This window comes from Haliaeetus albicilla, chromosome 10, assembly GCF_947461875.1.
Source record: "Haliaeetus albicilla chromosome 10, bHalAlb1.1, whole genome shotgun sequence".
NCBI classification, from domain to species: Eukaryota; Metazoa; Chordata; class Aves; order Accipitriformes; family Accipitridae; genus Haliaeetus; species Haliaeetus albicilla.
This window is the reverse complement of record NC_091492.1, coordinates 11098993-11112241: the sequence shown is the minus strand read 5'-3', so window position 1 is coordinate 11112241 and position 13249 is coordinate 11098993. Positions and strand designations below refer to the sequence as shown.

Below are 13249 nucleotides of genomic sequence, written 5' to 3'. Positions count from 1 at the left end.
TGCCCGGGAAGAAGGGAGGGGTGGAGGGAAGGTGTTCTGAGATTTCGTTTTATTTCTCATTTACCTTACTCTGGTTGATTTGTAATAAATTGAGCTAATTTTCCCTAAGCTGAGTCTGTTTTGCCCGTGACGGTAATTAGTGAATGATCTCTCCTGTCCTTATCTCGACCCGCAAGCTTTTTGTTATATTTTTCTCTCCCCGGTCCAGCTGAGGAGGGGGAGTGATAGAACGGCTTTGGTGGGCACCTGGCGTCCAGCCAGGGTCAACCCATCACACCCATATACTAAATCCTAAGGGAAAACAGACTACGGTTTTTCTATTTCAGCAGCTTCCATTGTTCCTAGAGAAAGGTGTCTCCTTCCTCATATACTGTCCTGGATATATGCCCGGCTGCAGAAGCTAGAGGAATTTTCATGGGAAACCTGATTTTTTTCCTCCCAAACAGCTGTAAGAAGATGTAGGAAATGATGGCCCTGGGATACGAGAGAAAAAAAATCTCACTGTATTATGGGGCTGCAGAAGTAGTTTAGAATCTGGACAGCTCTGTAGGTATCAATCAAGTCATTCTCATTTAAGAACATTTAAAACATTGCCTTGTTTTCTCCTCCTCCTTTTTTGAGAGTGAAGGAGGAATTACCTTAGTTGTTAAGCTGAGAGATTCAAAGAGCTTTCAAATTTAGATGAACACTTTGATAATTTTTCAGAGAATCTTACTTGTAATTTTAAAAAAAATTAATTCATAATTCATCTTATATTCTCCAGTTATCACTCTCAACACTTCTTAATGAGTTGCCAAAACTAACTGTCAGCTTTTGCAATTTCTTTGGCATGTTATTTAATAACCTGTGTTTTACATCTAACTACATAGCTCATAATACATTTTCTTAACACAGTAATTATTTACAGCGTATATACAAATTAACACTGAAAACAATCACTTTGCTGAGTAACTTGTGACACTTGACACTGCCTAGAAATTAGGACAATCTCAAGAAAAGCAACCATAATACCTATGAAGCATGAAAGCTATGCCTTTTTCTGACATGTTCTTCATAGTAAGATACTATTTCCTAGAATACTTACGGCAGACTGCAAATTTCCACCCGCATAGACTTTCTACATAGGTAAAAGCAGAGTAAAACACAAACTCCCTGAAATACATCGCTAAACTCTACACATTTAAAGCACCCTGCATTTTAATCCAAATAAAGCTATCCTAAAATAACTGAATACAAACACAATAGTAAATTTGAGCTCTGCGCAATAAAATAACAATCAATTCCACTAACATATCGGAGAGAGAGGTATTTGATGTTCTAGAGGTTAAAACTGCATAGCCTGCAATGTTCATCAATCTTGCAAACTATTTTGCAGGACTCAAGCAATTAAAGTTTATGTTGTCTGTCCTGAGCTAATGGCATACACAATTTTTCTGAGTTTCACAGTGGAGACTAGGACTCTTGAATATTACACTTTATAGACATAGAAACATAAGACACTATTTTCCATACATTGTAAATTTCTACTGCAAATTTTAATTCACACAATTTAGCTTTCTGACACATCAGAATTTGATTCTGCAAGAAAAAAAGCTTAATTATAAACTCACTGAAAAAATTTTTTTCAAGACACACAATTTTCTGTATTTTAGAATTTGATCCCTTTTCTTGATTAATCATAATGACTACTCGAACAAATAACTGACAATTCTAAAACCTTAGCATAATATTTGTCATTGGAAATTTCCTCCAGAAAGCCAATGAATACTCTCTGGTTATAAACCATCTACCTAATCAAATAAAAGTCTAGTGTCTAGTTCTGGTATGATAAACCTTTAGAATTTAAACCTTTACAACCTGGTTTTAAAAGGCTGTCAACCATCACTTTTAAAGTACACTCTAAGGTCAAAGATATATAAAACATAAGCACCGTCAAAATGAAAGAAGAGTCTGCAGATCACATGCAGAGTCATAGAAGTTCAATGTAGATTTCCCAAGGACAGTATTATTTCTCATCCTTGTTAATTATAACAAATAAAGAAATGATGCAGTATAGTTTGGCCAGCTACCAGAACGATCTGTCAACAGAGATGAATCCTGACAAGCTAAAATACCATGATTCTAATCCCACTATGCTAAAATAATCAAACTTTTGCATCCTGTAAGACATTCATCATTCATAAGGCCTTGCTGGTTTCCTCTATTCTCAACCAGCTTATTAGCACTAACAAGTGTAAAGGAATACCTACAATGCAGCGGGGTATTTATCTGGGCAGAACCCTGCACAAGAACAATTACATCTTTCTAATACCTGAACTCTTTCAGATTTTATATATCTCTACAAACACATGAACATTCAGTATCCTCACAGTTTTATATTTATATAAATCCAGCAAGTCAGATTACACCTTTCTGCAACCTTAACTGCTTCATATAACTAAAGAACAGCTGCCTATGGCCAACATGATCAACCCCCAACATTTGCTGTGCACACATCTGAAGGCTGACTTTGGAATCCAAACTCCAGTCTTCTAATAAAGACTGAACGCACACAGCCAAGCAGTCGGGTCTACATTTTTGTATGCTTCCTAAGATTCTATGTATAATAAAGATGTATTCCTCAAATGTTTTCAAACTACAGACAATTTGTTAATATTTAATTTCCTATAAATGTTCCCACTCTGAATTTTAATTCTGCATGCTGGCCACAGCAATTAAAGTTACATGAAAACTAGCAGTATGAAACAAACAGCTAAAACTAACTCATTTTAACAGACTGAGATCATATTCTTGGTACAGTCCCGTCCCACCCCACAATTTCTGTTTCGCATTTATGCTATGCACTTGTCTCAAGATCCACTGCTAGAATGTGTGCTATACAGTCCTTTGTAGTCACTGCTAAAGAGCTGGTTGTACTTAAAAAGAAAGCCCCAAACAACCAAAAACAAACATACAAACTCAAAAGAAGCACTTGTCTGGATTTTTGTTGTCATTAAACTAGTAAAAAAACCCCTCGAAATTAACACAGGCTTATCTCTGTGTTTATTTTTCCTGACATACATTTATCTTTGAAGGCTTCTACGAGTCTTCTTATCCTACCAGATATCACAAATTTAAACATTAAATAGCTGCCTTCTGTGAATACTTCTTTTACAAATTCCATCCAATACTGCACTTACCTGTTTTCTAAGAGCATAAAGCTCTTCAAGTGGTTCCAGGCTTTTATTTTTGTCTCTCCTGAGATACAATCCATTGAGCTACAATATTCCTAATGACACTCGTTTCTAAAACTTACTTTCTAGTTGGCTACTCTGTGTTCTAGGTCGCCTCACATTATTAATTTATTTTCAATTCTCCAATTTTATTCTGGCTTCCTTCACTTCTGAAAAGTGTATCATGGTTTTCAGTTTTGAATTAATAATGTTTTAGACTATAACTACGGTGTAATGCACAAAGCATATAATGGGACAGTAATCAAATGTTAAACATCAGGAAATACATGTTTAAGTTATTTCAGGCAACCTATACAACAATCAATTAAAAAAATTACAAAGGCACCCTATTCATCAATTTCTACTCAGAATTACTTACTGCTTCTGCAAACACAGACCTTAGGCAAAACTACCTTAAACTCTGCCTATTGTTATTATGGCACAACTACCCTGTACTAACATCCAAAGATGTTTGCCTCTATTTTTTAGTAAGATAGTTCAGCTCTAGCCCCAAATGGCCCAAAGCTAAAGAGGCTCCCTACAAAACTTTAAACCAGGGCAGCCTACCAAGTAATTTAAAACACAATACATCTTCACCCTTGAAAATAAACCAGTTCTGAGTTGAAATAAACACTCTCCACTGAAGAGTGTGGGGTAGGAAAGCATGCCATCCTATCAATCCACGTAAAAAAGGAAATGTAGACACGACACAGACAAATCTAAGCGTAGACAGATCACACCCAGAGGTAAATCAAAGGAATCAAACCTTTCTTTTGAATAAAGTATATTAGAAAAAGCTAATTATTGCAAATCCTTGCATTGAATGTGCTTGGCTTTTTCTTTCCTAATTTCTTGTGAAATCTAGCTATCCCGTGCATCCATTCAGCATGCTGGGATATCACAATGCTTCCGATTCAGAGGAACAAGAGGCACTTACTGAACCAGTCCAAACTAAGTTCTGGCTAAGAATGAGCCTTCTAGCCCCCAACGATCTCACAGTCTGAACTAGGTCTTGAGAGATTTTTTCTGAAATACAAAAAAAAATTCCTAGGCCTCAGAAAATAAAATGCATTTGAATAAGTACTTCCTGTTTTCACGGGAAAAAGAAGGGGAGGAAAGCATATTTGCAAAAACATATGAGCTAATAATGTGTAAGACAGAGGCAAACGTAACGCACAAAAGTGAAATCAAGCCAGACATACCTGAGCTGTTGATAGGCGAAAAACAGGGCCAGTTGTGGGCACTGAAAGTCTAGGCGAAATGCTGGCAGGACCCTGTCCCTGTGTCTGTACTTGAGCCTGCATTTGAGCCTGTGCTAGAGCCTGCTGAGGCACCATTACAAGCTGTCCAGCATCCGTGCGCACCAAGACCATACCTAATGAGAACAAAGTAGCAATAACTAAACAATAATATGAAGAATAACATATAAAGAATACCTAACTACGGAACACAGAATAAAATTAATGTATAGCTCTGTACGTTTTTCTTTATACTGTATTTTTTTTTATTCTGGTGTAACATGAGATTTTGTTTCAAAGAAGAAAAGGAGCCCCTACTAGCAGACAAAAACTAACACCTAGTTCAATTTGGAATTCAAATAACTGCAGTTTATGGGTAACAGTGATGAAAAAAATGATCACTTGAGTGTATAGGCACACAGCCACTTTCAGCAGCCTAGCCAGGGTCAGCAGAATAAAATTAGAAAGAAATATTCATTAAAAGTAAACTATAACAACAATCCAGTAGCTAAGAACAGAATTCAGTATGAACATACCAGGGACAATGACATGAGAGCTTTACTAAAACAACAGCTTTAGGGGATGTGTACATGCAAACATTACGCCAGACACATTTCCGAGTATACAGTATTTGGGATTTAGTTAATCATCAAGCATTAACACATGAATTTATTTGGTACCCACCATCACTGTACTGGGAGGCACTACCTGTGGTTTAGACATTGTCAAATGCAGAGAACCAACACAACCGCTCCTCAGCACAAAACGATAAAAGTGCAGATATTTTAGGAAAACACCAAATTAATTGTTTTAAAATTAACAGAGTACTTGGCAAGTGTTTTCTAACACTTCCTGGAAGTAAGTGATAATATTTTTAGACTGTTTTCTGGTAACACATTTCGCAAATAGAGGCCTTCTACACAACAGAGCCAGTGCCATCAAGTTTTGCCGTAAGTTTTCCACAATCAGCAGGTCAGAAAAGGGGAGACAAGGGCTACGTTGGTCCCTGGATCACCTGGAGCTTCACACTTATTCAAGATCACTGCAAAGCATGTAATGTGCTTCCTCTAGCTCACTCAGAACTAAGAAGCTGCTGCCCAGCCAGATTATTTAAAAAGAAATTCCAAGTTAGTTCCAGAATACATTTTAATCATTTAAACTAGATAGGATATAATGGGTCTGTAAACAGAAAAACATCTTGCCTGCAACTACTGAAGAACCAAAAAATAAGAATCTAGGAAGTCACTTTTATTCTGCTGATAACAGAGTCAGTAGACGTTTTTTCTACAACTTACCTCTATGTGCAACTTGCTTCACATATATTTTTTAACATGTAAAGGGAAAATGAAGAAGGTAAAAGCATACATCCACTTCTAATTATTAACTTCCCAGAAAAAAAACCACACCTCAGTAAAGGGACATGGTTTGCAACATACCATGAGGATGAAGAAATCCGAACAGTATTATAGCAAGTAACAAATTTTAGAAGTAACCTATACCAGGAAAGTCTTTCTTTCAGTCTCTGACACAGAAACACAAATCCCAATCCTGGCATGAACATGTGAGTGAACATCAGCACCAATAAAAGCCCTCACTCACATAGTCTTAGGTGCTTCCAGCCAACCTTCACTGCTAAAAGCACAAACAGAAGGCAAATTTCTGCCACTACAAACTTAAGATTTGTGGAAATCAAGCTTTAAGGTAAAAGGCATAGAGAGTGACAGCAAGGACCACATCCAAAAGCCATGATCACAGGCCTCTTTCAAAGCCCAGAGAGTAATTTTTAAAAGAGAAGTTGAAAGAAACCCATAAAAACTCTTTTAAAATATATCTTTTAAGGTCCACTAGCCATTGAAGCACCAAACCTCACAGCTTGTATTTGTAGCAAGTTCTGTAAGCAGATGATGTATTTGGTATATGCCATTCTTAAACTATCTGGACACACAAATACTAGTACACTGCCAACAGGCTAAACAGGTGTCACTTCTCTGATTATGTTGTGAACCTTATGTAAAAATCCTCATAGGATAATGGCTACCACGCATTAAAAAATACACATTCTATTTGCGTTACACGGACTCACAGGTGTGTTATTAATTTATCTTCCAATTTTCTGAAACTAATTCTGAATTTAGAAGAATTTAATAGAAAGGACAAATTAATTGCAACACATGCCACACAACTTCATTAAAAGTTGCAGACATAATTGCTGCTAAATGTTCATGTATTAATGTTATGTTTTAATTCGGTTTGAAGGACTTGAAATTTCTTTTACTGAGCAGTATGTACATATTAGAATCTGGTTAAATTACGAGATTAATTTTTCCTTACTGTCAGCCACGTAAAGATGAAATACACAACTTATGAACGTTACATGCTAAAATAACCTACTCTCAAAACCTGATTCTAAATTTCTGCTTTAAACAGAAGTTTACAATACAGGAGTTTCAAAATTAATTATAAAGGATCTACCAATTTGAAGAGTATAAAGTAAAAAATAACATTGTATTTTCTGTATAACTTCACTTTAGAACATACTCTCTTCATGTTTATGCAAATTTAATGGATTTCAAACTACCTTGTAATAAAATCAAATTATAGCTTTCCACAGTATTATTTCCATAACATTTTCTACATCTTGGACCAGCTTGCTTTCAAGGGCTGTTTTGCCTCTTCTCTTTGAAAATTAAGTAGCAGAACAAAGTATTGACACAAGAAACTTCAGTAAGAGTATGCAAAGTTATGATACACATTATCACGTGTGTATAGTGATTATCAAACAGATTAACAACGGAAAATCAAAGGCTAAAGGTGCTAATATAGTCTGAATAGCAACCTCTTACCTGTTTCAAATTAGTTAGGGCTTCCTGAAACCACTGAGGTTTTTATGTTTGGAGCATTAGAACATGGAGCAGGACTTTCATGAACTATAGCCAAATACCCAGCTACTGGAAGTTCACTTAGAAGCAAGCTTCTACACCATCGGATTTTTGCTCCGCTTAGCCAATATCAAATATTGTAAGAAACACAGTGGAAGAAGTTATGTCAGACTACATCAACAGCTCCGCATATTATCATGCTATTAATAGCAAAAAATAAAAATCAGTTCAAACGTTAAATCATCTCCTAAATCAAGAAGGCACAAAGTCACCAACTTTTTGCAACATGGAAAGCCAAGGAGGGGACCACAGAACTCTTCAAAATTTCAGATAAAACAATACACAGTTAGAGTAGGAATCACTAGGATGAAGGGGATGCTGTTCTGGTTAGTTAGCAACCTTGCTGAACTTACATTTTTAGTAAATGGAAGTTAAGAAACTAAGAGGACGTAACGGTTACTTCAGAGTTAAAAGTAAAATCCAGTGATGTGAAGACTGCCCAGATGCAGTGGAGACTGACACCATCACACTCACCGAAATCACAAATTTTAGATTAAATTACACAAATTGGCCCGTATCTTGCCACCCGATTCACGGCAGAAGACACTCTTTGGAGAAGGAAAACTTTTCGAAACTATCAAGAGTACAGCAGAAAACAGAGTCCTTCGAAACGCGGATAAAATTACCCTTCGCTACCACCCCAGCTTTCTACCTCATGCGCAACTACACCACTACAAAACACCTTAGCGTGGCTGCCGCTCTCTCCCCAAGACAAACCCAGTAACTCGTCAACCAACACTCATAACTGCTTTGCATCAGCAACCGCCCGTCCCGTACCAATTACATCCTCATTAACGGCAGCCCGTTTGTCCGACGTCGCTCTCAGACAGGTGGCTCTTCTTTTGTCTCCAGCACGTCCAGCAGCGGCACCGCGACAACTTTGGGACACCCCCCCCACACACACACACACACAAAATCCCTCGGCCAAGAAGAAAGGGTTAGCAAGAGCGGCGAGCCCGCGACGGCTGCGTTCCACTTACCGGGCGGGATAGTGAAGCCGGGGGGCAGCTGGATGGTGGTCTGCTGAGGCGGCCTCACGATCAGCTGCGGGGCCACGATCCTGGGGGCAGCGCCCAGCGCCGGCCGGGGCGACAGGGCCTGGGGGGCCGCGGGGGCGACGGGGAGGGCAGCGCCCGCCTTGGCGACGCCCGCGGCGCTGACCGCCGGCTTGGGCGGGGCGGCGGGGGCCGCGGCGGCGGGGGCCGGCGGGGCGCAGTTGGCGACCGAGCCCTGTCCCGGCGGGACGGCGGCGGGGCTGGCGGAGTTACTGAGTGCGTTTACTGCGGGGAGCGGGCCGTGCGCGGGCTTGGTCTGCGCCGTGGCGGCGTCGGCTCTGCCGTGGCTGCTGACTGGTGGGACTGCCGCCGGCCGGCCCCCGGCGCCCTCCCCGTTGGGCGCCGCCTCGCCGGGGAGCGGCGCGGCGGTGGCGGCGGCGCCCTCCGCCGCTCCCGCCGGCCCGCCGCCCCCCGCCGGGGTCCCGCTCCCCCCCGCGGCGGCCGCCGTCTGGGCGCGCTGCGGCGGCGCGCTGTCGGCGGCGGGCGGGCTGCCGCCGGGGCTGGGGCTCCCCGCGTCCCGGGCAGCGGCGCCGGCAGCCACATGGTTGTTGACAGGCTGGGCAGGGGCGCCGGCGGGCGGGGGGGCGGCGGGCTGCGGCGGGGCAGGGGCGGCGGGCGCGGCGGGGCTACCGCCGCCGCCGCCGAGGAGAGCCGCTCCATGTGATTGCTGCACACTACTACTGTTTACACTCACTCCCCTCCCTGCCGCCGCCGCTGCCGCCGCCGCCGCTGCCGCCGCCGGGGGGGACGGGAGCGGCCCCTGGGCAGGGGCTCGGCTCTCCGCGGCTCCGGGGCACCCCGCCGCCTCCTCTGCCCCGGGAGCGGGAGGGGGCGCGGGATGCCCTTGCTGCTGCCGGACGGGGCTGCTGCCCCCCGCTAGGCTCCCCTGGTGCTGCTGCTGCTGCTGCTGCTGCTGCGGCTGCTGCTGCTGCTGCTGCTGCTGGGACGGGGCGGAGGTCCTGGGCTGGGGCGCCTCGGCGGAGCCCCGGCCGCCGGCCAGCTGCGATTCCAAGGAGCCCACCAGGTCGCTGACCGCCTTCTCGTCCACCTCCTCGGAGAAGAGCAGCATCTCTTCCAGGGGGTCCGAGGCGCCCGCCGCCATCTTGCGCTGAGCTGGGAGCCGGCCGCGCAGCGCGCAAGCGCGCCGGCCTCTGCCGCGCGCGAGGCATTCTGGGAGGGGCCGGCTTCCTCCTCCCCCGCCGCGGGGGCGGGGGCAGAGCGCGCCGCCGGCGAGTGCCGCCGCGTCCTCGCTCGCCCCGGGGCTGGGCCCGTCCGCGCCGCCGACCGGTGAGGTCCGCAAGCGCTGCTGCTGCGGAGGCGGGCCGGCAGGGTCCGGGAGCGGACCCCGGCCATCGGTGAGGGAGAGGGCGGTGGGCTGCTCGCCGGCCGCCTCGGGAAGCCGAGGGGCGACAGCGGGTCCGGGCAGGAGCCTGCCATTAATCGTGTCTGTAGGGACTTCTGGCAGGGAGGTTCGAGGCGTGCGGAAGGCCTGCAGCCGTGCTGCGGAGGGTTGTGAGCTTGCAGGTCGGGAACTGAAGCGTCCTACAATCGCGTTACCTTTCGGTGGCGAAGCCGCCGCGGCCGCGCTCTTGGCCTCCCCTTGGCAGCACCCCGCGAGGGGAGGTGCCGCCAGCCGGCGCAGCGTTCGCGGCGCTCGGGGAGAACCGAAAGCGAGCGTGCAGTCGGCTGTAGCGGCTCAGCTGCCTTACACGCCGAGTCCTTCAAAGGAGGGAACTTCAAGCGCTGTTGAAGCTGTCTGGCATCCCAAGGTGCACGCAGAGTACCTGCACTCAGCAGGGCACTGCTCTGTTTGCTTCAGAGTTTTAGACGTTTGTGTCCAAAGTTACTGCTTTACCTAGGCAGGAATACAATTTCCTAACGTGGACACTGTTAACAAACCAAAAATAAGATTCTTGGCATCATCACAGCAGCTGCTCTGATGTACCGTGCTCTCTCAGCATCCGTGCAGGAAATTTGAGGTGGTTACTAACGCTTCTGCCGTTGCGTTCCTGTACGCCCTTTTCCCATCCGTGCATGCCTCACGCGTTCAGAAATACCACTTAAAGACAGTGGCCCTAAATTATCATTTCTTTGACTAATGACAGGGCAGTTTCTTTGATGGGACCTTCAAAATAAGTAATTTTCCCCTTACGAATAACCGTTGCCCACAGTTCACTGCATCTGTTCTTGCACACAAGTGCTAACCACCGTGGATTTGTGACACTGCCAGAGGAAAGCAGCTTGGCTTCCGTTATCTGTCTCTCCTGGCCTGCAATAGCATGGACGCCTGCAAACTTGGATGTATTTAAGCTCCTGCTCTGTGGCCTGAAATGGTGACTCATTCTTCATTTTGTGCTTTTTCAGGATTTTCCATAAAACTGAAAAAGGTGCATCAGTGAATAAGCCACCTTCAGCTGCATGATGCACTGATGGAAACGAGTGAAGGGCTCACAGTGCGCACATGCACACAACCCTTCTCCAGTCCCAGACTCAATCTGTTAAGTGATACATTATACGACTTGCTTGAGTCACAAGACTAAACTGCTAATAACTGGTTTGTTACCATCCATTTCCTCTCAATGTAGGTTACATTTTTATTTAGGGTAGTTTTTCCTGATTGTCTGTTTATACCTTCAGGAGTAGGTTTATGATGAATCAAAATAAACCACTTTTAAAATGCATTAAAAATAGGTTGCACCAGTTTAATTAGGAGAAGTTTAAATGTCTCCTGAAATTAAACCAGTGCGTATTTCTTAAAATAAAGTGGCCCATAGAAGTACCAAAGGCCCGAAGGCGTGGTCAGGATGCGTAAATGGAAGACTGTGCAGTAAGTGAACGTGAAAGCACAGCAGTGCTTATGAAAAACAGTATTAAGTGTAAGCAGGAGATCTATACATCAAAAATTTGCTTAGCAAATCGACTATTGCTTTTATGGAATGCTACAGCTGAATTAAATTTGAACTTTTAGCAAATGTTTCTACCTGGAAATTTAATTAAAACATAGTTGCCTATTACTCAACTTGCTATTGCACAAAGATAAAGAATATTCATTTGGGTTGGACAAATATCAGAATGTATCCGATATTACTTTGTTAAGAGTACATTTTATTAATTTTATTAGAGAAGATTCCATGCTTCCTTCACTTATTTGCCCTGATCGTGGACTTCATTTGCGTACCACTATCTCCACAGTTTTTATAAGAGAACAGAAAGTTAGACATATGATTCTTCAACTAGTCCTGACTATGAAAAAAGTTTTAGTATACATTTTTCTAACACTATGCCATTAAACTGTGTGTCTCCATCAAAGCCACCCGGGAGGAAAACTTTATTGCTTTGTAACTTTAGAAGATAAAAAGTAATCTTCCCAGCAGAAGGAAAAAATGGCAAGTCATGATTTATAAGACAGGTTTCAAAACTTTAAAAATTACCTACTTTTAATTACAGTTTTAAAGTACATTTGTGGGTGAGTAATCTGTAAAACATGAATTCATATTTCTTCCCACTCACCTCTTCTTAATTGAGCCATTTTATATATATAAACATACAGAATAAGGAAGTATAATAGAATATTTTATTTAATAAAACATGATGTATACTGATTCACATTGGACTTCTTTCAAGTCAAGAAGTGATGACATACGTAAGAATGTATACAAACTTGTTGATGAAACTGGCTTTGGGCTTGCGCTTTTACGTAGGGAATGAGACTTTTAGTAAAGTACAGAATCTCTGTGAACTTTTGTATTCATTCTTTTATTACAAAAATCTTTTTCAAATATTTACATGCTTTTCATCATAAAAAACATATTTCTGAACATGCTTGTTGCTCTTTCATTTTTAGGACTTAAATATGTATAGAAGGGAAAAAAAAAAAAAAATCGAAGAGACCACTGTGATCATCTCTTCTGATCTCTTAAAATGCAATCTTTCCTGGATTATATTTTGTTTGAAATAGAGAACGTCTATTAGGAAAGTTAACTTCCAAACATGGTTTTAAAATTGCCTGTGAAAGAAAATCCACCACAAATTTGTTAAGCTGCTGTTCACTTATCGACACTGTTAAACCCTGTGCCCTGTTTCCAGACAAAGTTTTTCATTAATAACTCACTACATAATAGAAGTACCACTGCCACGTTAAGCTGCAGGGAGTAATAACAGTTGACATAGACAACTATCTTTTTGTCATCTAGAGAAGTGAAAGCACTTAGAAAGGAGCACTATTTTTCTAGTACGTGATGTGGGTTTCTTTCAAATACGCATTTTCAGTGCATTCAAATACACAATTTAACTATCCTAAGTTTAAAATTAACATTAAAATGGTACCCACCAGGTTTAGATAAGATTTTCAGATAACTTCTTAAAATTAATTTACAGAACTCTTTACATATATAATTGAAATTCACTTTACACTATAAAAATATTCTTTCAACTGCTGATTTTAAGTCTGAATTAGAAATTATAAATTCCACAAATTGGAGAGCACAAAGACGGCTAGACTAGCCAACAGCTGTTCTAGAAATATGTCTAAATTTAGTTTTGTGTATTTCAGTTGCAATGGGATTATTTTTTTTATATATGGCTTACAGAAATTTAGGTGCTTTTGTTTTGAAGTTAATTGTAATTGTAAATACTTGTCTGTGCTCACCTAGACAGGACTTGATGGAGAGGCTTGGGAAAATTTGACATCAAGAAGGTTCCAATTTAACCCGTAAAAAGTTTTTCAAGGGGATACTTTTCTATTCCTAGCTTTTTCCATTTATTCATTCTGGCCAACATCTCTCGTTCAGAAACTTTGCAAGTGT

The 13249-nt window shown here is 42.4% G+C and overlaps 1 protein-coding gene and 1 long non-coding RNA gene across 4 annotated transcripts in view; one reads left to right on the top strand and one right to left on the bottom strand.

Moving 5' to 3' along the window:
• The window catches only part of LOC104323513 (transcription initiation factor TFIID subunit 4), a 152468-nt gene extending 142697 nt beyond the window's left edge, over positions 1 to 9771 (bottom strand). The window contains exons 1-2 of one of the 3 annotated variants that reach the window (XR_011326489.1): positions 8370 to 9771; positions 4415 to 4587 (exon numbers count right to left, since the gene is read on the bottom strand). Coding sequence is in view for 2 of the 3 variants with exons in the window: in XM_069793461.1 (XP_069649562.1) it covers positions 4415 to 4587; positions 8370 to 9546 (1350 nt within the window). In the remaining variant the exon portion in view is untranslated. The remainder of the gene's footprint in view (positions 1 to 4414; positions 4588 to 8369) is intronic. The other 2 variants (XM_069793461.1, XM_069793460.1) reach the window with 2 other exon arrangements.
• Positions 9772 to 9805: 34 nt separating this feature from the next.
• On the top strand, positions 9806 to 12350 carry LOC138687250 (uncharacterized). Its single transcript, XR_011326491.1, has 2 exons — positions 9806 to 10213; positions 10809 to 12350. It is a non-coding gene; the product is annotated as an uncharacterized lncRNA (long non-coding RNA).
• The last annotated feature ends 899 nt before the right edge of the window (positions 12351 to 13249 follow it).